We start from the raw sequence: 22,782 nt of genomic DNA, 5'->3' as shown, positions 1-22,782 counted from the left end.
GGCATCAATGTAAGGATCTGAGGTTGGGGTCAGAGCTAAATGAGAGGTGTAGAGAGGGCCTGATCCTGAAACAAGTAGTCCTTGCTCCCTGTTCGGAAAAATCTGACCCAGAATCTCCCTCAAGCCTGGAAACCCATTGCACTTATTGACAATTGGGTTGCAACACTGACAGTTTAGAAAATGTTAGAACTGAAATAAAGCAGAGCCTGCTGGATGGGGGAAGTGAGTTACAAACGTTTATGAAAACAAGAGAGAGGAAATAGAAGAAAGTTAGCTATTAATTAATTACAAGTCAGGTTTGATAAAATGTAGAAACTAACATGATTTGGTTTCTGATGCCTACCTCACTCTGCAGTTTACCCTACTGGATTTAACTTTACCGCTTGAGGTGTGTCAAAGGGGACCAGAAGGAAGGCCAGAAAGCGCCTCCAGATCAAGAATACCAAGGAAATTAACCACTGACTGTAGCTCTGCCTGCAATCCAGTATGGGACAGTTTTTTTCCTAAATGAATTCAGAATAATCTGAAAAATAGGGCATGCTCCCCTTTAAAATTAGACATGGACGTGTTAAAGAGAAAGAGAAAAGTGCCAAGATTAGACTTACTCACTGAATGCTCCCAGCTCAAGAGGGGCATTTGAAACCAAATGTAAAAAAACCTCAGTTTTCATTCCTACATGGTCTGACCCTCTGCAGATTGTTGGATCTTCCTCTGAAATATCTTCTTGGATCCTCCTCTGAAATATTTTCTAGAACCCTCCTACTCTCTCCACCCCGAATAATTCGCGGTATAAAGCTCCTGTTTTTAGATCAACATCATCATGAGACATTGGATCTCAAACTGCCTCTGATCTAGCATGAATATTGCTCATCCAGGGTAACATGGAGACGATTCCACAGAGAAAATAAAGCAGGTAAAGAACAATGGTTGTTTACACACCAACCTATGCTATGAAACAAGGCACCCAAGATAAAGACCTGTTTTCTTAAAGTAAAAATTCAGTTTTATTTGTATTTTAACAGAAACTTTATTATAAGAAGGCAGAGTCTTTCACAAACACATTTCAACTTTTTATCCTTGGAATGGTCATTTCTCTGGCCTTTTGCTTATAAGAACTTTGGTAAAGCCAAGCAATGTACTGTCATCTAGAGAAGTACAAGAAAGCAAACAATACCATCACTCTTGCAAATACAGAGGCAAATTCAAGTTAGCTAGGCAAGTTGAGTATTACAGGATTTCGAGGATTACAGGAAGATGAAGAGCAGAAAAGCACATCTGTGGACATGGATTTCTTTGGTCACAGTTTTCAATCCTCTCCTCCACACAGGTTCAGCAGTGCCCTCTGGTAGTCGCCCTTTGTATCTTGCTGCAACATGAGGGAAGAAAAAATAAAATGAAACTTTATGAAGCAATGAAGGTTACATGAAGTCCCAGGGTGACTGCACTCTACCATGGACTTGCAGGACAAAGTTCAAGTAGGAGTCTATTTGTAAGCTCAAGTTTTCTATAGGGTTTGTCATGAACCATGATAAAAGTGGGACCAGTAAGGGGAACCTTGGTATAAAATTAACAACCTAAGGGCAGAGCGCAAAGGGACATGGTTCAATTCTGTCGTATGGTTACCATCTATTAGCTATTCACTAACCTCTTCTGATCACTGCCAACCTGGGGTAGATTTGAATCAGTAATCTCCTGGCAGAAAGGCTTCTTTATCAAACCCTCATCTGCCCACCCAGTCTCCAATTTGGTTCAATTAAGCAAAACACAAAACATTTCTACCATTCTAAGTCAAAGGATTTGGAATTGCACAGCTCTTCCCTTTTCCTGAACACTGGATAGAGCCCGGTCTTATTTGGAATACAATCAATAAGAAAACAATGCAGTATTCATGAAAGGGGCCTGGTCTACACTAGAAAATTAGGTCATTTAAACTAAATCAGTCAGGGGTGTGAAAAATCCCTGGCCCCTCAGTAGCACAGTTAAGCCAACCTAATTCCCTGTGTAAACAGTGCTAGGTCCATGGAAAAATTCTTCCATCAATTTAGATACTGCCTCTCAGGGAGGTGGATTAACTACAACGATGGCGGAATCCATCCTGTCAGAGCAGGCAGTGCTACAGCTGAGCCACCGTAGCATTTTAAGTGTAGACAAGGCCACAGAATCTAACAGACTGTAAGAGCTTTAGGACAGGAACTGATCTTTACTATGCATACGTAGAGTAAGAATCAGTTCCTGTCCTAACACTCTTACAGTCTAAATAGACCAGATGGATAGCAATACCGCCTTTTCTCCAACCCTCTAGCTCCATGGGGAGCAGAGGCACAGAAAAAGTAAGTGACTTGCTTGAGGCCACCCAGTAAGTCTATTGCAGAGCTGGCGCAGCCTAACAATATTTTGGGCCCTATTGTTGGGCTGACATAAAATGGTGACCTGTGAGTTGTAGCAGACTGTGCTCCCATTGCTATGGGCATTTACCCAGAATACACAGCCATAACAGAATGCTAAAATTTAATATCTAAGTAGTGATTAGAATCCTTGTGTGAACCAGTTTAATATCCATCTAGTCCCTAATGGATTACATTGTATGCCACTCCCCAATATAAAGATATGGCCTTTTCTTAGGAGACTCAGCGTAAATGAAAGATGTTTGCTCTCTCTGCCAGTAAAGAGGGATAGGGAAACTCCCCTGTATATGAACCAAGAACATAAGATGTAGTCAGCCACATCGCTGCCCACCCTGTAGTGAAAAGTGGATGGGCACTGAACAACAAAATGTAAAGGACTATCTGGCCCCAAACGGTCTCTGTGGCGGCTCCACAGCTGGGACCACCATTGGCTACTCTGAGAGGGTACTTCCCCTTTTGGAAACCAGCACCCACATACTTATTTCAGCTTTATGCTGCCACCAGCTTAACTCCCAGGGCCAGAGTCTCAGAGAATGCTGTAGGAGAATGCACGAATAATGCAGGAGTGGCATGGGTGGGTGGTGCGTAGCAGAAGTCATCTCAGAAGGGGCCACTTCACCCAGAACTGACATCTTGTTTCAGAATTCCGTTGAGGGTAAAAGAATGGGCTTGTTGGACTCAGGATTCTGATTTCAATTCACCCCATTGCCAGGCACCACTCATACAAATATTGGGTGGGGGAAGGCAGTTGAGACTCCTACATGGTGACACGTGTGTGTGTTTGTGTGTGTGTCCATAACATGGTGACACGTGTGTGTATGTGTGTCCCCATAACATATCTGGTGATCAGAGGCATGAGCCGCTGCTGCTGTGAGCCAGTAACCAGGGAAACGAAGTCCCCGGTTCTCCATCTAATATTTATGAAGGAAAAAAATGGCTAGAGACTTATCTTCCCCCACTCCTCATGGGCCACAGACAGCGGTTACTCTAGCTCTAGGCCTACGGTAACTTCCACAGACAGCACAGCCTGGAATGAGGCAGGAATTTACATGACCTCTTCACCTTGGGCAGCTCCAGAGCAAGCCTGTCTGTGGCTATTTTTTTCTCTGTTTGGCTTTCTGGGAAGACCCAGCTTTTCCCCACGGATGTGGACATTTTCCCACAGACTGATGCACATTCAGCATACACAGCCTAAAATCTGCATATAATTTTGCTGGCTAGACTCTCCGAGTGTACAGCAGCTAAAAGCTAAGGGTGGGATTTTCAGAAGTGCTCAGCATTGATCTAACTGCTCCCACTGAAGCCAGTGATAAAATTCCCATTGACTTCAGTGGGTGCAATTAGACTAATGCTGAGTGCTTCTGAAAATCCCATACACTGATTATAACAAGGAGCCTTGTGATTTACCTGGATGAAATAATAGAGGGATTTTCCATATTTCCTCTTGAATTCACTCTTAATTTTCAGCATATCAACCTCCGAGCGGGAGACCATAATCCTGATCAGGATCTTATCACGGGTTCCTTTGCCCTAAAAACAGATTTACATTGAGAGCTGAGGTATGGTGAAGTGAAAAAACAAAAGAGAACCAGTGTCTTGTAAGGAGGGAGAGAATCTACCGATGAGCTGTACATTGCTGCAGGAAAAGGTCACAATCAATTACTTCTTTCTGCATTCACAACGCCCTCCTAAAAACCTGAGGATCAAGCTTATTTTCCAAACAATACTTATTTTCCTCCATTTGGCCAATATATTATTGTGCATTTTCCATTACAGCAGAAGCAGTACATTTACATCTTTAGACACCAGCATTGGGACACCGAGAGCTGCTGCAGGAACTTGTACTGTAGCAGGGTACTGGCTTTGCTCTCTATTCACTCTAGTCTATAGTTTCTTACACCACCCTCATCACCTTATCTAAGCACTTTCCAGTAATGCATTATACCATATGGCTAACATTTGTCCCATGTGGTCTCTCATTCTCTCCCCATGGGGAGAATAGTGCATGCAATTTAGCGCTTTGTTTTAATAGGGTTTTATTTCTGGGGTGTGGGTGTGTGTTTAATTCACAGTTTCTTTGTTCAGTGAAGGCTAATTAACTGTTACTCTAGAACTTGCAAAAGCACTCTACTTCAATGTCACCTCCCCAAAATGATGACAGTGATTATATTTCAGTGCAGCAATTAAAAAAAATATTTAGTCTCCAAAGGGCATCCCCCCAAACATTATAACAATTTTAAGTTACAGCTGAGTCAATCTGAATCCTAACCACTTGACAATGTTCCATTGAACCAATTTAAAGCACATGTGTCTGAGAGTCCTAAAGTTTAACCATCAGTTCAAAGAGGCTTGTCAGTAATTTCTTTGGCATCTGGAAAGTTTCACTCATACTTGCTTAACAATTCTCTCTCTAGATAACAGAGTTTTTATAGCCTTCTTACATAAAATAATCCTCCTCCTCTTTTAATCAATCTTGTTTCTTCCTTGGGCACCTTCTCTACAGTATGGTGACCGAACCAGGACACAAAGGTGATCTAACATGTAATGGTGCTCTAAAACAATTTCTTGTGACTTGTGTTCACTGCCTGCATTTTCACATCCCAGAATTCTGGTAACCGCTGGGTTGTAGTCATGTACTTTCCAAAGTTTTATTACTCCATTCCTATGCTCACTTTCTCTTGCTATGTATTCTGTGCATGGTGTCTCTTCTGACTCCTACCTACCTATGGGCCAGATACATTTCTCATTCACTTCAATGGGAGTCGGACTGGGCTATAGCTTGTACTTAATTTGAGTGTCAAGCTTTGTTCTATCTGTTCATCTGCACTCCCAGTTTACCTAAGTAACTCTAGCTTTTGTCACTTTCCTTTACATTAATTGCTGCTTAACCTAGAAACTCCAGACTAAGTTTATTCTGGAAAAAGTGAACACTAATATTTCATCAAGGTATACATTCCTGGCCTAAGGGAAAACATGCACATGAGAGATGGGTGTGGAAAAACTAACTGATGTTCACCACTGCTCTACACTTTGATGACAATAGCAGATTTGAAATAACATTTGTTGTGGGTTCTTACTGTTAGAATTGTTTCTGTTCTACTTTTGCAAGCAGGTGCCATTAGTCTATTATTTTTTGCATTGAATATGTCTGCTGACATGAATGGACAAGATGCATTAGATTAATTTCTCTATGCATATAATTCTTAAAGCATTCTTTTGAAGAAGGCCAGCCATGATGCCATCAGTAGGCATTCCAGTGCCATCTAAACAATCATAGACGTCATGGAGACTAAAGATTAAAATGTAGTTAGACTATGAAGAGGAGCAAAAAAATTCAGTACTAAGAAACAAGGCCTTCTTTAGTCCACCCTACCTTCATGGAGTCGTACAATCGGTCAGCAAAATACAACTGCTTGTTCTGAATACACTGGACTGCAAAGTGAAGAACATATTATTGGTTAAACATACTGCAGACACTCAGATCTGCAAACTAAAATGGCTTAAACTCCTCCTTTATAGATCTGATAGTTGAACTAGGAGAGGGTTTTCAAAAAGATATGGCTTCCCACTCCCAAAAAACCAAACCAACCAACAAAACCCCAGAGACAAATGATTTGTGTCTGAAACATTTGTTACCTAGAAGTTAATATGTTTAAGTAACTGTACCAAGGAAGGTTTGCAATGTAACCCCAGCTCCCTAAAATCAAATAAAGTATTTTCTCTCCTCAAACTGCTATCACATCTCACTATGGTGTCCTCCAAGGATTCAGTCTTTGACCCATATTCTACTTGTCTAACACATTCTGGTCACATTCTCTCTGAAAATGTTAATGCAGATGACACCCAAATAGATTTCCTCTTAATGTTTTTGGCTTTTCTTCATTTCTTGTCTTAAACAAGAGCCTGGCTCTACCATAATTTCTATCAACTCAGTGTATCTGAAACAAATATCCCACTGCCATAACTTCCCTCCACCAAAATGCCACCACCTCAAACTCATTCCACAATCCAAACCTCACATTCACCCCTACATTCCTGTCCATTTCACAGAATACAGTCCTAAATCAACCTCCATTTTCTAGTCTCCAAAATCCATGGACTGGCTTCACTGCAACACACACATCCCCCCTTCCAGCCACCCACTCTCTCCAATCTTTTTCAACCCTCCAGGTTTCCAAAGAACAAACCCCAAGCAAATATTTAATGCATCAGATTGGAGCTATAATACCCCCTTTTTACAAAGAGCTGAAGGAACAATTCAGTCTCCACTGAAGATTATAAACTGGAGATGAACTAACACCAGCTCATCCACTTTAAACAGCTGGGTTCTGCCTCATCTCAGCAAGTAGATTGCGAGAGCCTTGGAAATGTTTCACTGAAAGCCATTCTTAATAACCTTAAGGACGGTTTACTTACCAAGATTAAGGAAGGCAACTTCCAGGTCTCCCTTGACCTCCTTCTTGATGCTCTCCAACATATCATAAGGGCTGTAGCTCTTGTACCTCTCAAACACTATAATAAGGAAGAAAACAATTAAAAGAACAGAAGTGTACCTGAGTTGTACACAAAAATTCAGGGGGGCAGAAAGATTGTGTGCACAAAAAACTGAACAGTGCAACTAGAGAGGGGCCAGGGGACATTAAGAAGTTTGACCACCAATATCTAGATACTATGCTACCTCATTTTCATATCCGTGAATGAACAGATACAGAGAAGGGCCACTAGGATGATCCGAGGAATGGAAAACCTGTCGTATGAAAGGAGACTTGAGGAGCTCGGTTTGTTCACCTTAACCAAAAGAAGGCGGAGGGGGGATATGATTGCTCTCTTTAAATATATCAGAGGGATAAATACCAGGGAGGGAGAGGAATTATTTCAGCTCAGTACTAATGTGGACACGAGAACAAATGGATATAAACTGGCCATCGGGAAGTTTAGGCTTGAAATTAGACGAAGGTTTCTAACCGTCAGAGGGGTGAAGTTCTGGAACAACCTCCCGAGGGAAACAGTGGGGGCGAAAGACCTCTCTGGCTTTAAGATTAAACTTGATAAGTTTATGGAGGGGATGGTTTGATGCGATAACGTGATTTTAGTCAATAGGTCAATAACGTGCCATCGCTGGTAATTATTAACAATGGTCAATGATGGGATATTAAAAGTTACTACAGAGAACTTTTTTCCGGGGGGTCTGGCTGGAGAATCTTGCCCGCATGCTCGGGGTTCAGCTGATCGCCATATTTGGGGTCGGGAAGGAATTTTCCTCCAGGGTAGATTGGCAGAGGCCCTGGAGGTTTTTCGCCTTCCTCCGCAGCATGGGGCAGGGGTCGCTTGCTGGAGGATTCTCTGCGACTTGAAGTCTTTAAATCATGGTTTGGGGACTTCAACAGCTGAGTCAAGGGAGAGAATTATTCCAGGAGTGGGTGATCAGCTTTTGTGGCCTGCATCATGCGGGAGGTCAGACTAGATGATCATAATGGTCCCTTCTGACCTTAAAGTCTATGAGTCTATTTCAGGAAGTTCTCAATTAATCAATGATTTGGGAAAGTGTCACCATGTATTAGCTTGGTTTTCTCACTAGGATATATGAAAAATCACTGTGACAGACCGTCCATCGGATAGATATTGGTCCAATCTCCATCTACTTCGCACTGTGGAATTTAGGCCCTCAGAAATAAAAGAACCTCTCAAAGGAGTTCCCTGGACGGTTGTTATGTAAACACCAGAGGCCACTCTTGAGATCCACTGACATAAGCTTTACATGTGTGATGTTTACATACGGCAATTGTGAGCCTAAATGTAGGCCTTTGTGCAAGATTGCAGGAGTGAATTTAGAGACCAATTTTGAAAGTGTAGCTTTTAAGATCTGCTGCTGGGTGTGTATGCATGTTCGAATAGGGACATTAATGTATTTACTCTAGAGATACAAATGTATTTCTTTTCAAATAGTCATGGCTCAGCAGATAAACTTTTCACAAACATCTTCCTGTTTCCTGGATTCTTACGCTTGATTAAATCATTATTGCAACCAAGCAATGACCATCTCCTTCTAACTCCCTGCTATGGAATTTTTTTTTCTTTCAACAGTACCTTTCTGGAGGTGGGGAATGCTCCTTTCAGTCATAATATTAATCCACTTAGGAACATCAGTTCCCTTCCTCTTCACACCAGCATCGTAGAGGTCCTGTGGTTAGAATAAAAAGTGCTATTTTAGTCACCCGGGATAAAATGAAGGAGCATTGCAAAGCTATAGGATATCTCAGAAAACAAGTCCTACTAGAGCCAAATGAGAGGGGGAGGTTAAGTGTAGACACATACTTAACCTAACCACTTAGGGGAATGCATACAGAAGTAACGGACTTACAGACCTGATTCTCAACTAACAAAGGTGTTACATTACTATAATTCCATTGACATCAGTGAAGTTACTCTTGACCTCCCAGAGAACAGTCAGGTCCTGGGTTTAATGGTGACAAGTGAATGGGACATTTACATAAAACTGTCAAATGAAATTCATTAAAAGAAAGATTTCTCCAGATTCTCTCTTGGAGTCATCTGGGCACCATCATTTTTGAATCTCAGCAGGGACCACCACCCTATTATGAAACTCCACTAGGAAGTCTCTTTTTGTCATTGTATCCATGGAAGCAATAAGACAGCTGTGTATGGGTGTCGGTGGGAAAGGGAGCCCCTACATGGAAATGGCTGAGCTCTCACGATCATAAGTGGTGCTGAAACCAATATTATGTCCATAACATGCTAGGGAATATATGCACCTCTCTCTATGTGAAAAAGTAAGCAACATTTTTATATAGTCTATTCAGAGTTTTGAAAGATTTATTTTAAAAGATAGTACACTTTGGGGAGTTCAGTTACCACTCATCACCAGCACTTACCCTAGCATCTATGTCAATCAGCTCATAATCAATCACAGAAGTGTCCTCAGACCTTTTACCCTTTAAACAAGAACAACAAACATTTAGCAAATGTATCAGAATTGAAACAGTGCAAGCTGCTATCTACATTTTTTCTCTTGGTTCATGTTAGCCAACATTTGCCAAATGAGCATTACAACATACTCCATCTCCATTACAAAGCGCAGTTATGTTAGTTACTTTCTCGTCAAATTGCATTGTCATTCAACATCTGCAACACGTTCTTTCAAATTGTCAGTTATGCAGTGACGATGCACATGAATCCAAACTAGCTATCAGTCAGGTGGTTGGATTTCTGATACAGCTAGTCACAATCAATGTACGTGACCTGCCACAGCTGGTGAGTGGACTGAGAAACATGACGGAATAAGGAAAACTAGACAGAGAAAAACACATACCGACTCAGAATATCTTACCTTTGCCAGGGAAACCATTAGCTTGCGGAAGTCACCAGAGGTGTCAGACACAATGTCCTTTTCCAGTTCTGTCTTGTACACTAGAACACAGCAAATACTTTTCTATTTACTGCTGACCCACAAACATTACTCCATACCTCATCAAGGTCAACTGGAGGGATGATAGCTGCAAGTTACTTTAGATACTGTATTGGGAAGACATATACGAATAACCGGCTAGTCTATTAAAACACAGCAACAGGTTGTACCAAGAGTAGCACTGGTGGGATCCCTGGTGTAGGCAAAGCTCTGCCATCCAGGCTTGTTTTGCAAGCACTTATTATTTAAACACAACCACACCACACCTAGGCTCTTGAGTGAGTGTTTTATTACAGCAGATTCAGATAATCAATCACCGATTTTTTTAGACTGCTTGCAGCTAAGAAACAATTTTATGCAAAATAACCATAGTTTAAATACCTATGCTTAAATACAGGAGTGCTGTCTGTGTTTCTGGCCTGGCACTAAAACATTTTATTTCTTATTAGAGTAGCAATTTTCTGCATTGCTATAAGGCTGCTACTTTCCCTCGCTTTGGTCAACATCTTTGGGCCCCCATATCCCATCTAAACGAACATAACAGGCCATGGGAGGGCTAGTGAGGAGGCAGCCTCTCGTTACAAAGCACTTCAGGAGTTCAAAAGCCTGGCAGAGGCAAGAGACAGTGGAGTGGGGGAAGCCAGGGGCTGGTGTCTCTGCCATTTATCCGCCATTCCTTGCAGATCACAGAATATTGGAGTACAAATGTGTGAACAACTGAAAGGAAACATCTGCCTGCATCACTGCAGAGCACTGAGAGAGACAGAGAGAAAAGCCAAATCTCAATGCAGCTGATGAAGCACATCTGGATGCACTGAAACAGGAGCAGGAGAGAAAAGAGTTCGGGCCAAGCCAGGTGTGTGCAGCCCCTGGGCTGAGGAGGTGCCTGTGTGCGGCAGGGGCGAAGGGCTAGCACAGTGGTTACTAGCCATCGAGACAGACAGACAGACAGGGGTCCATTGCAATTGGCTTGGCTTTGCAGATGATTTGGCTTTAAGGTGAAGAGGCTCCTGCTGCCGCCTGGTGGGGAGGCAGAGAGAGATGCCGGGGGTGCACATTGGACAAGAGATGGAAGCTCTCCCCATGTGGCTTGCCAGGGGCTCCCAGTCAGGGCATGTGGTGTGAGGTATGGAGGAGCCTGGCTATTGGGTGAGTTACAGTGGTGAAAGTGCTGAGATCGAAGAAGTGAGACAAGAACCAACAGGCTGCTGGGGGTGGCAGCCCCAAGGCAAGTCTGGGCGAGGCGTCTCTGGAGGGTGCATAGGTGGGGGCAGCAGGGCTGGGCCAGCAGGGCTGGGCCAGCTCTGGAGGACAGGTGGGGTACACGTGCTCCATGGACTTGATGGAATTCAGCTGCTCAACATGGACAGAATCTATGAGTAAGATTTTGCTCTCACTTACTCTGACTCGGTCTTCCTTACAATAAAAGTAGAAAACAGATTATTGTGGCTGTTTTCACATGAGAGAAATGATTGGTGGATACTTGTTTACTACAAGGTCTGCAGTTAATTCCAAGGCACCAAACCTTGAAAGACAAATTTCTTCCTCCATGGAAAATGCTTCTGGGATTCAAGTTAATTTCAAGGCAAAAAGGTTAAGTGAAAACAACATTTGGAAGCCATAATTCCAGCTAGCCATCATGGCGCCTTAATTAGTGCATAGTTGGTTATTAGAAAGGGCAGGCAATGGGTCAAATCCTGGGCTCCATTGACATGTGTGGGTCCATAAATCATAAGGTCTTAGATACAGTATTTATGGTAGGCAGCTTGTCCAGGTCATGTTCAATTACACTGAAAACTTCATCAGTTATGCCAGCATAAATGCCTTTGCCCGTTGTATTTGACCAAAACACTAGGAATAATGAGAATCCCCAGGAAAGCCAATGGTTAAAAGTTTTCCAAACTTTCCCATCACTCATCCAAAAGGAGAAAATGGAAGGGCCTAAGTTCACTGTGTTGAAAACACTAACACATACTTACTTTCCCTGTAGACTTTGTTAATTTCACAAAGCTCCTGGTTTGTCCTGGAGCAGATGATCTCAATGAGAGTATCTTCATCAGTCCCCAAACCCTGAAACACAGGTAAGTTTTCATTTGACACTAAAAATGAGCAGACTGCTAGAATGGTACAGAGGCTGGTTTTAGCAATAGGCTACATACTACAATTAGTAGCGCTTCAATTTTGTATTTGAGTTCCTTCAAATCTCTGGGATGAATGCCATCTGGTCCTAGTGACTTCTTATCATTTAATTTAGCAATGTGTTCTAAAACCTTGTCTACTTCTCTGCAATGGCCTTGTCTTTCTAGAGTATCCTTTAACATCTTGGTCATCTAGTGACTTCCTGCTTCTGATGAACTTAAAATAATTCTTACCATTAGTTTCTGCATCTTTAGCAAGTTGCTTCTCAAATTCTTTCTTGCCCTGCCTTATTATATTTTTTACACTGAACCTGCTGGAGTTTGTGCACCTTCCTATTATCCCCATTAGGATAGGACTTCCACAATTTTACAGGATGCCTTTTTGCCTCTAACAGATTCCATTACTCATGCTTTTGATCCTCTTACTGTCTTTTCTGAGTCGGGGTATACTCTAGCCTGAGCCACGCAGAAGAGTCAAAGGTCATCTGTCTACAGGTCAAAACCCCAGGAAGAGACTTCTCACACTGCATTATTTTACATCTAAAAAATGGAGTAAATTATGAAGAAACCCACCATTCTGTAAGCGCTTCTTTAATAATAGAAAAAACAAGAAGAATCTAATACCAAACGATTTACAAAAAGGCTCACACAACAGAAACAGGAAAATCTCCTCACTAGGTTTGTTCTAATAAATGTCTGGGGAAGGAGTAGAGATTAATAACAAAAATACTTAGTATATTTTTGTTTTGCTTTCAAATATATTGATGTTCATATAAACACTCTTTTTTTGGGAGGTGTGTGTATGGGGAAATGGAATTGTGATAATACTGTAGTTACCACAAACTAATTCTCAACATTAGTCTTTTTCTGGAATAAAACAGGCTATACATATTAACAGGACTTTCCCCCCTGTTTCAAACTCTCAAGATCTTTAGAAAAAGTACCCTTAATGCTGAAACTCCAGGAGGCTTTGTGGGGCAAATCTTCAGCCAGCTTAACAAATCATCTTAATTTTTGCTTGCATCCTATTTATGGGTTAAAAAAAAAAAAAAAACACCCAAAACCTGCATGTGTCAGCACAAATAAATGAGTTTGAGGCCCATCTGCCTGATCTGTGCATGTACATGCCTGTTTACATGGGCAAACATGGATTTCATCCATACAAAAAGAGTTGCACTTGCATTTTAAGGCTAATTTAAAGCCAGAATTGAACATTTGGCCCAGTGCATGGCAATTTGTTGGTGCTCCTTGTTTATAAGATAGTGATATCCGAGGCTAAACATATCCAAAGAAGTTTATTAGACCAAGACTGTTTATAGCCCTTCTAATGTATTGGAGTATATCTGACCTCAATGCATACAAAATATAAACACAAATTTCCCATGCCAAACCTGTGCCTCTTCATACATTAGGTATTCTCAAAGTAGGATGAGATCAAGCTTTCCACACTGGTTTTTATCATCCTACCTGTTTGGGGGTTTTGGTTTTGGTTTTTGGCTATAGAAAACCAGAAGTCACTAAAGAAGCTCACATTTGTTAATGGCTTGGTGAAATCTATTTACAAAACACACCACCAGTTTGGGTCATCTGCCCGGAGATAGGCATACACGGTCATGAGCCACTCCAGACAGCGTGAGAGTTGCATCTGTTCCAGAGAACGAGACAGAAAAGCACAGCAAAATGTGCAAAGGGTAGAAACTTTGTATGTTCAGAACATGTCACCTATTTGTTCAAAGTATTAGGTCATTAATGCCTCTTCAATGTGTTTGTGGCTTTTATATTGTTACTGTTGCTATCTATTTTTATTGTCTGAACATGGAGTCAGTTAGACTCTGACACCTGTATAGTATGTGGTTTATTTTAGAATGCATTTGATCATGGGGACACTTCGCCCCCAACACAAGCACTGTGCAGTGTGCTGCTGAATCTAGGAGAGTTTTAACTTGTTCATAGTTCACTGGTTACAACAGTGTCTATTTTAATTGCATCTCATGTGTTTGTTTGTTTTTCTTCCCAATTTTGACATACGAGGGGTCTCCAAGACCCCAATACAGAAATAACTGAGTGATTTTTGGTCCAATATGAGGATTAATACCAAAAATTGCTCTCACCCTCTCTTCTTTTGTGGTAATTTTTCTCTGTGCTAGTCATTATGGGGGATTTTATGTATTTGATTTCCCCATAAATATTTTTCAGTGAACATGATAATGATTTTTTATGAATAAATTTTGTGGGGATTTCTTCTTTTCTCATCTAAGATTCTCCTTGGATTTGGCTTATTAAGCAAGCTTCAAATAAAAAAAACAAAAACTAATGAGTCAAGCCAAATTAAAGCTCATTCATGAATGGCAGCACTTAACAACCACCGCTGAAAACTCTAACAGTAGGCTCAGGATATCAAGCTTTGATTCAGTGGAAGAGCTGGACATATGAGCGTATGAAGAGGACACAAGTACTCAACTGAAAGTATAACAACTGCACAATGCCACAAGCAGTGGTTCTGGTGAGAGCTTTGCAGCCTGATCTTCTGGTTACAAATACAGTACTGGGACAGTGACTGTCCATAATTACAGACATATAAATAATCAGAAGACAGAATGAAAACCAAGCATCTATATATATGATGTGGAATAAAATACAGACCGTATCTATTTCAGCCAGCAGAGGGCAGCATTTGATTGTCCAAAAGAACCAACTTTTGACTCCGATTTATTAAATGGTTTTGTTATTACCTGTATCTGACATTTTTCTATGAGCGAGGATGTCTGTTAACTAGTTCAGTCTCTTGCTTCCAACTTTAATATAAATTGTTCACACCATTTTTTTTTTAAATTAGTGAAAAAAAAATTAAAAAACCCCAAATTTACCTAACCAAGAATATCAACAATTTAAGTGAGAAGGTGAGTGAGGTAATAACTTTTGCTGGAACAACTTCTGTTGTTGAGAGAGACAAGCTTTCGAGCCACACAGAGCTCTTCTTCAGGTCTAGGAAATGAACTCCCAGCAAGGTAACGGGCCACTCTACCTTGAATGGTCCCTCGCAATCATAGGCGCTGGAGCACCCACAGGGAAAAAATTGGTGCTCTCTGCGGCCCCCCAGCTCACCTCCGCTCCGCCTTCGCCTCCTCCCCTGAGTGCGCCACCGCTCCGCTTCTCCTCCCTCCCTCCCAGGCTTGCTGGGGAGGAGGGGAAATGCAGCGCGCTGGGGGGGGAGGAGGGGAGAGGAGGCGTGCCCGGGGATTTGGGGAAGGGGTTGGAATGGGAGCTGGAAAGGGGCGGAGTGGGGGCGGGGGGGCGAGAGCACCCACCGGTGCCGGGTAAAGTCGGCGCCTATGCTCACAATAGGGTCTAACTTCTTATGCTAAACAATCTGCACCACCTTGCATTTTGCTGTGATGCCGGGAGTTCCTTTCCCAGACCTGAAGAAGAGCTCTGTGTAGCTCGAAAGCTTGTCTCTTTCACCAACAGAAGTTGTTCAATAAAAGACATTATCTCACTCACCTTGTCTCTCTAATATCCTGGGGCCTAAATCGCTACAACTACATTGCATACAAAAATTTACGTGATATTTAGAAATATTAAAGCCAAAACATGAGTTTTCTTGTAGGATTTTAAAAGCAAATCCTGGCACTGGTAGGTGTTCACAATTTTTTTGCATGTGCACAAAGAGTCAGTTTTCAAAGCCATCCTTTCAGAGGCTCCTAGGGGTGCATAAGAAATATGACTTATGTGTCCTTGTGTTCAGATTCTATGGAGGGAAAGGACTAGGTATGAGAGACTCTCTCACAATCAGTGATGTGACCCAGTAATTGGAAATGATTTATGTTCTATCACAGGAGTTTTTGGCTCTCGCTAACAACTTCTCTATTTTGTTTTAATACTGTAAACACTTTTTAAAAAAAAATGCAGTAATGCAATCGGGAAAGAAGTTTGCTTTCCAGAAGCTCTTGTACAGGTGCCCATTCAAAGCAGCTGATCAGTTATGTCCTTAGCTTCATGTTCATTCTTCAAAGTTATTTTTAAAAAATAAGTGACAAACATTTAGATGAAAAAATCTCACCTGGCCCAAGAATTTAACTAGTGGATACTGATTTTGGGTGCCTTACGTTGGACACCTGAAAACTGTAGCACTTAAAAATATGTGGCCATTTTTTAAAATCATGGCCTTAGGTAGCAATTCCAAAGGATGATGACAGACTTACTTGGAGCAACTTTAATTTCAATGCTCATTTACCTTCATGGCAGCTTTCAGTTCAGAAGCATCATACTGAGCTGGTGTCTTCAACAGGCCCAAAATCACTGTCTCCAGGTGACCTGAGAGAGCTGACTTCAGTGCTGCAGCGAGATCCTTTAAAAAAATAAAAGGAGAAAATGATTAAAGCTCATTTTTGACCTCCAGACAATTCTGCCTTCAGTGATTGTGAATCTCCAAGATTGTTACTGCTTTTCCTGGAAAGCGGACAAGGAAACAGAAGACAGGGTCTTTCTTCAGTGAAGACTAGAGAGGAAAAATGGGGCAAGCGGAGTTTCCTTCACCTCTTTAAAGGAAATTATCACCAATCTGCACCAACCTGCACTGCTAGAAAGAATAATAAATAGAGGCAGATGTGTCCATTTCCTAGGATGCGGTGAAACTCAGGGAGCTACAGCTTAGAGTTCACAGTATCTTATCATTTTCAGGTCTTATTTTAATGACACAGATTAGTTGCACTGCCATGCAGTTAAGAAACACCAAATCCTTATCATCAGTTTTGGACACAAAGTCAGTCAGTAACCTCCCTAATTTGGAGTTCTCAAAAGGACACAGTTGGGTTCATTGCAGCTGTTAGATGTCTCATATGAACAAGTTTTGGTAAAAAGGAAACAAAAGAAAGGCCATTATGACCTCAACCAAGTTCTGCAGAAGCTCAGCTCAGACAGTCAGAAAGAGCCAAAACACTTCAGCTCACTTCCACATCTGTTGGCTTGGCTCACAAAGGAATCCATTACACCAATTACTCAAAACACCCTCTTCTGCAAACTGGGCCCAGCCTCCCCTGTGACTCCTAGTTGAGACTGATCAAGTGACTATAAAAGCTAGTAAGTGGCTCACTTGAGAGGGCGAGAGCTACACAAAGCAAGTTGGGGCACAACGTAAGAGGCGAGGGCTCTAGCCCCCTGCAACCTGCTTTGGTCAGGCAAACTGCTTTGTTTTGGTGTAAATTTTTGAGTTTTATGGTTGCAGACTAAGCCTGGGCCTGGGCCTGGGCCTGAACAGACTTTGGGGGTAGTGTTAATCTGTCTTGGGCTGGGGGAGACACAGGCCAGCAGTCCTATGCACTGCAAGGTGACCAATGAAAGAAATAATCAACAGGAGTCTTTTGGATTATTTTCTCCTTCAATCTGACACATGTTTAAATCCACTAGCCATACTTGAGGTGCATTAGTCCGTTGTGTGTGCATGAAAACAGCTCTTTCACTTCAGATTACACAGTGCAGACAATGCACTCCTCTCTAATCCATTCCAGTAGAGTATGATCAATTCCAATTAACTTTGTGTGACGTCTAATCTTTGCATTTCAGTGTAAAGGTTAAAAAGCATACAACCCAATGCAATGGGATTAGAAAAAACAGTTTAATTCAAATGAGTTCGGGAGTGTTAATTTCTTTCCTCTTCCCTTGGCTTTCCAACTTTGGGCTTGTCTACATGGCACTGGCAAAGCACACTAGAAGGGCGTGATTTGTAGAATGCTCGAATTTCCCCATGTAGACACTCCTGGTGCACTCTAAAAGGCACCTAGTTGGGAATCCTGTTCCAAACAGGATTATGTTGACACAAACGAGCACCTATTAGATCACACCAGCAGGTGTTAACACAGGGCAGCTAGAAAACACCCCTCCAGTTTGCTTTGCTGCACCATGTACACATACCCTTAGTTACCTTTAAGCAAATTTCTGCTTCAGTGTTGGAAGCAACAAACCAGGCACGATTTCAGGGTAACACTGACATGTGAAGTGCACATCAACACTCCTATGGGGACCAGAGTTAAGTGCATTAATGTTTCATTTTATAGCTCTTCTCTCAAAAGGAGTGCATCTAAACATCTTCCAGCCATTTTACACAGAGCTTCAAAGCGGTGAGCCAAGTGCAATGATGCCATAAACCTGCACACGCCATCATTACCAGAAGAAGTGGTTGCGAGCACCACGGCTAGGTATATGAAGTGCTGGGGACTAAGTCTATCATACGTGAAGCTCCCTAACCGGATGTAGTGAGAAGTATCAATAATGTTCTATGTTGCTTACAGTAAGTGATCCCTTAGCTCAGGGAGCTTCATTCAATGCTACTGGCATTCCCTGACCAGTTGGGCTCAGGAAAACAGAGCTTTTAGCTGACCATGAGAATCTGCTGTGAAGCCAGAAAGTCTCTTTTCCAGCAAAAGCTGTGTGTTATGCACACTGTAGGTGCCAGTTTAAGTGAGTTTACGGGTCTGGGGTCTGTCTTTGAGAGATCTCCAGCTAGCTGTTCATCATAGATACTTTAGGAGAACAGGACAAGTGTTCGTTCACTTGAGCCAAAGGTAGATTAGTACAGTCCTGGTTTGGGATAAAATGCTAATAGAAGGGCTGGAAGTTACTCTGTCTACATCCTTATTTCTAACTGCAGTGATGGAATTGTAGGGAGACAGTGGTAAGATCTGCTAGCAGCAGCATAATTCCCACATATCCAGCAGGGGATCCTTCCTGCCATTCTATGCCACTGCTAGAAGTGAACCCAAAGGGAAATAGCAGGAAGCAAACACTTGCCAAGCTGCTCATTATTAAATCTCACACTTACAACCAGCAAAATTTTCCAAATTATTAGAATATGGCAGCACAATCCCAAACGACTGTTGGCGAACGGATTCCCTATAGGGTTACAATGGGCAGGGGCTGCAGAGCTCTGTGCAAAGACATACAGAGACAAGGCCCTTGGCAGCTTTGGCCAACTCCCATAACACATCTGGAAAGGGAGGATTTAGCAGCTACATGGGTAAGGGATGCTGGTCCCCAAGAGAAAGAGGGTCCAAACAGGGTTTGAGTTTTCATGAATGGGAAGGGAGGTGGGATCATGAGACACACCCTTTAAAACAGAGATCTATACTATTAACAGAAGTTTGAGGACCTCTGCTGTAAGTAACAGGCCACAGCATGCATGATGTACCAACCCCACCTTAGGAGGGACTCTACTTTAGCAATATAAGCGGTCTCCAAGGAAATCCACATGAGAATATCCCTAGAGAGCACTGGGCAGGGGGAGCCCTGAGTCATCAGACAGGATGCATGGATTCATGTGCTGTTTCCTGCTCTCTTAACACTGACTCATTTGTTTTCACAGTTGCATTGGAAGGTCTGTTCTCTTAGTTTCCATTGTTTCCACAGGCCACTTTACCTTTGGCACCTATGCAATCCCATCTTTTAACTGGTATCTTTAGCATGCTTGTGGGCTGGGAAAGGGAGAAGATAAGTGAAGGGAATCAACATTTGGATAAAAATTCTGAAGATCATCTACATGATTTCAGAACTTTGGCATATTTTTAATAGAGCTTCAAGCCTTACTATTCAGGGTCCATCTTATAACTACAGCTATCCTGATGCCCTTGCACAAGATGGGGGTTACACTCAGCTGTGTGTGTGCGCACACCCAACTTGCACATACTCAATAGAGTCTGTGGGTACCTAAATTGGGAATGCACAAAAGTTTGTGAATTTCAAAAACGTAGCTCTGGATTTGTATTTGGTTTCAGCTGAGATTTCAGGGCTTCTATCTGGTGTCTGACAAATCTGAAAGAGATACAGCCGTTAGAACCCAACGGGAATCTATACATGTTTTTCCTTCTTTTATGTGGGCATAAAACTTCAATTAGAGTAAGATTTTAAAACTTGTTCAAGAGAACATCTCTCGGCTCCCTCCTAGCAAGGCTCATTTTACAGACAGCGATACATATTTTATAGGTTCCTTTTCATCAACAGCTTGGTACACTGGATAGTCTTGTCAGGGTAATAGCTGGTGATAATTTAGCCGGTGAGCTGACTTTGTTCAGTACCTGTACGATTCACTGCATAACTGATTGCAGTCGTCATTTAGACGGACTTTGTGAATGAAAGCTGGAAGAGTTTCCTTCCGCTAAGCTACGTGAACATGCATAATCTTCCCTCGGTTCCTCTCCCTTTCACTGGGTTCCAGAATGTCAGGAATCACTTGAACAAAAAGGATTTTCACACGCCCAAGCACGTATACTGCTACGCACACAATGGACACTGCTTAGAATGACATTGCAACATAGGAGAACCAGTGGCATAGCCAGGTGGAGGGAACAGGGGGAGCGATCCCAAAAAAAGGCGCCACCTGCTGCGGCGCTTTTACTCACCCGGCGGCGCTTTTACTGACGGGGCGGCACTCCGGGTCTTCGGCGGCACCTCAGCAGTGGGACCTTCACTCACTCCGCGGGTCTTCGGCAGCATTTCGGCAGCAGGTCCTTCAGTGCCGCCGAAGACACAAGGAGCTAGTGAAAGGACTGCCGCCGAAGACCCGGAACGCCGCCGGGTGAGTAAAAATTAAAAAGGCCCCAAAAAATTTAAAAGGCGCCACTTGTGCTCAGTGGGAGAGCAGCCGCTGCCCCACTCCCTCCTACCTATGCTACTGAGGAGAACATGATTGGCTGTGTTAAAACACTGGGCTTGATGTTTGGAAGTGCAAAGAACCCCATCTCCAGGGGATTTCAGTTACAAGTGTGCATGCTTAGCAACCCTGGAAATCTGGCAGCAGAGGCACAGCTTTTACTTCCAACGGTGTCATAACCTGCCTGCAATAAGGTTGGCTTTAGAGCGATGGTAGCATATCCCCATCAGCAGCACCCCTGGTACTTTAGAATACCTACAGGAGTAGTGCATCAACCGTCACCAGCTATTTCTCAGATTATCTTGATCCAGGCTCAGCCACGGTAAAAGCAAGTGGTCCTCCCAGTGAAATCAATTACAGTATGATCACTTCAAACCTAACTACGAATGTGAAGAATAGTACCAATCATAAACCAGTCTCGATGCTCTCGGTACCTTTTTAGTTCTCCTCTGATAGGCAAAGGCGATATCCTGCCTCTGTTCATTGCTGCGGTTTGTCAAAATGTTGATGATGGTGAGTTCATCCACACCTACAAAGATATAAGGCAAAGGATTACTGAGAATCCCCTCTTGCACCGGTCTCTTAGTTATTAAAATAGTATCATTTGCTAGAAGTGTAGTGTATGCAACACCCACAATGGGCTTCATTAGTATCAATAACGACCTGCCCTCATAGTAAGTGCAGCCAATGACAGCACCAGTTTTCAAAACAAGTGCACATATAATGTGTGCAAATCTATCTGTGCATGGACTTGGAAACGTGTGTGCACTCAGGCATGCACCTGTTTGAAAAACTGGCCCTGGAACGCAAAGATGATGTGCTACTTCTATCTCCTGCTTGGTTGAGTGTGTGTCACTCAGTCTCCTGCTAGGAAAGTCATGTGAGAGTATTTCCTGTAAAAGTGATGTGAAATGCAATTAATTACAGCCTGCTCATGTAGTTTCAATTCGGCTTCTTAATAAACCAGTTATTTTTCCAGTTCACCCCTGGCACTTCACAAATATTCCAAACACAGTGATTAGAAGAAAGGCCACACCTTCCCTTTTTTTCAGCAGCCCAGAGGCTCAAAAGGCTATGGCCCCTGTATGTCTACACTGCAATGTAAGCCCAGGGTCAAACTCAGGCTCAAGCCTAACTCCCCTTCCGTCTAAACACAAATCACAGTAATCCAGGGCTTGGACCCAGGACCCTACAGGGGTGGAGGGTCTGAGCCCAAGTCAAGCTGGGACCCAGAGTGCAAGCCAATTGCTCTGCAGTGTAGGTGGGGAGGGCCCCAGAGCTCTGGCTCAAGATCACGCCCAAAAGTCTACACCTCAATTAAACAGCACCATAGCCCGAGCCCAGCGAGCATGAGTCAGCTGACGCAGGCCAGGCATGCGTGTCTAATTGCAGGGTAGACATACTTTTGGTGGACTTGCAGGGTATCCCACAATCCTATGGGCTGATTTTCTTTTGTCCTCTGGACAGTCAAGTTTTCCGACACTGCACCACAAAGAGCAAGAGCAGCCACATTTTGGGAAGGCGCAAGGAAGTCTGGGATGTGGATGGTTGGACTTGGGCCCACATCATGCAGAGCATATGCTGGAGTTCCAAGTTGGGACCCAGAATTCAACAATTCCTAACCTTGGGTTACAAATGAGCATAAACACTCAAGCCCCAGGTTAACAAACCACGGGTCTGCTCAGTTCTACTAGCCTGGGGCTTACATTGCAGGGTAGATTTGGATACTAATATCTAAATTGTATTCTTAAATTTATTCACCTAAATGTGGGTTATTGCTGCTATGTACTGAATGCATCATATGACTTTTAATAACCACCTTTGTATTTGTGGATACTCTAGAACTATACCCAAATGTACAGACACTCTTTTCTCAACCTGTGTATTATATCATTTTAACATTAGCTTTAATAACATTTTCATATCCTTTGATAGCTACTGGCCGGAGCTATATATACACCTTGCTTCCTGAAACTGTCACTAGGAGACGCAGGCTAAGGTTTTGCCCTAGAACAGGGGTCGGCAACCTACGGCACGCGAGCCGATTTTGAGTGGCACACTGCCTGCCTGGTGAGAGGAGGAGGAGGAGGAGGAGAAGCCGGAACGCACCAAGCTGTGGGAAGAAGCGGGGGAGGGGGGAAGCTTGGCTGCCGCAGGACCAAGCTTCTGCCT

At 42.8% G+C, this 22,782-nt stretch overlaps 1 protein-coding gene across 2 annotated transcripts in view; it reads right to left on the bottom strand.

Annotated features, from left to right (window-relative positions):
* Nucleotides 1-978: 978 nt before the first annotated feature.
* Nucleotides 979-22,782, bottom strand: part of ANXA2 (annexin A2) — a 48,537-nt gene continuing 26,733 nt past the window's right edge. The window contains exons 4-13 of one of the 2 annotated variants that reach the window (XM_024219327.1): nucleotides 21,045-21,139; nucleotides 16,204-16,317; nucleotides 11,811-11,901; nucleotides 9,754-9,833; nucleotides 9,299-9,358; nucleotides 8,493-8,586; nucleotides 6,822-6,917; nucleotides 5,779-5,837; nucleotides 3,813-3,935; nucleotides 979-1,366 (exon numbers count right to left, since the gene is read on the bottom strand). In XM_024219327.1, the coding sequence (XP_024075095.1) occupies nucleotides 1,307-1,366; nucleotides 3,813-3,935; nucleotides 5,779-5,837; nucleotides 6,822-6,917; nucleotides 8,493-8,586; nucleotides 9,299-9,358; nucleotides 9,754-9,833; nucleotides 11,811-11,901; nucleotides 16,204-16,317; nucleotides 21,045-21,139 (872 nt within the window). In that variant the 3' untranslated portion in view covers nucleotides 979-1,306. Of the gene's footprint in view, nucleotides 1,367-3,674; nucleotides 3,936-5,778; nucleotides 5,838-6,821; nucleotides 6,918-8,492; nucleotides 8,587-9,298; nucleotides 9,359-9,753; nucleotides 9,834-11,810; nucleotides 11,902-16,203; nucleotides 16,318-21,044; nucleotides 21,140-22,782 lie in introns of those variants that run through there. The other variant, XM_024219326.1, reaches the window with a different exon arrangement.

The sequence above is a fragment of the Terrapene carolina genome, unplaced genomic scaffold (genome assembly GCF_002925995.2).
Source record: "Terrapene carolina triunguis isolate 2854851 unplaced genomic scaffold, T_m_triunguis-2.0 Scaffold67, whole genome shotgun sequence".
NCBI lineage: Eukaryota > Metazoa > Chordata > Testudines > Emydidae > Terrapene > Terrapene triunguis.
The sequence above is the reverse complement of the archived record's forward strand: the minus strand, read 5'-3'. Positions and strand labels throughout refer to the sequence as shown.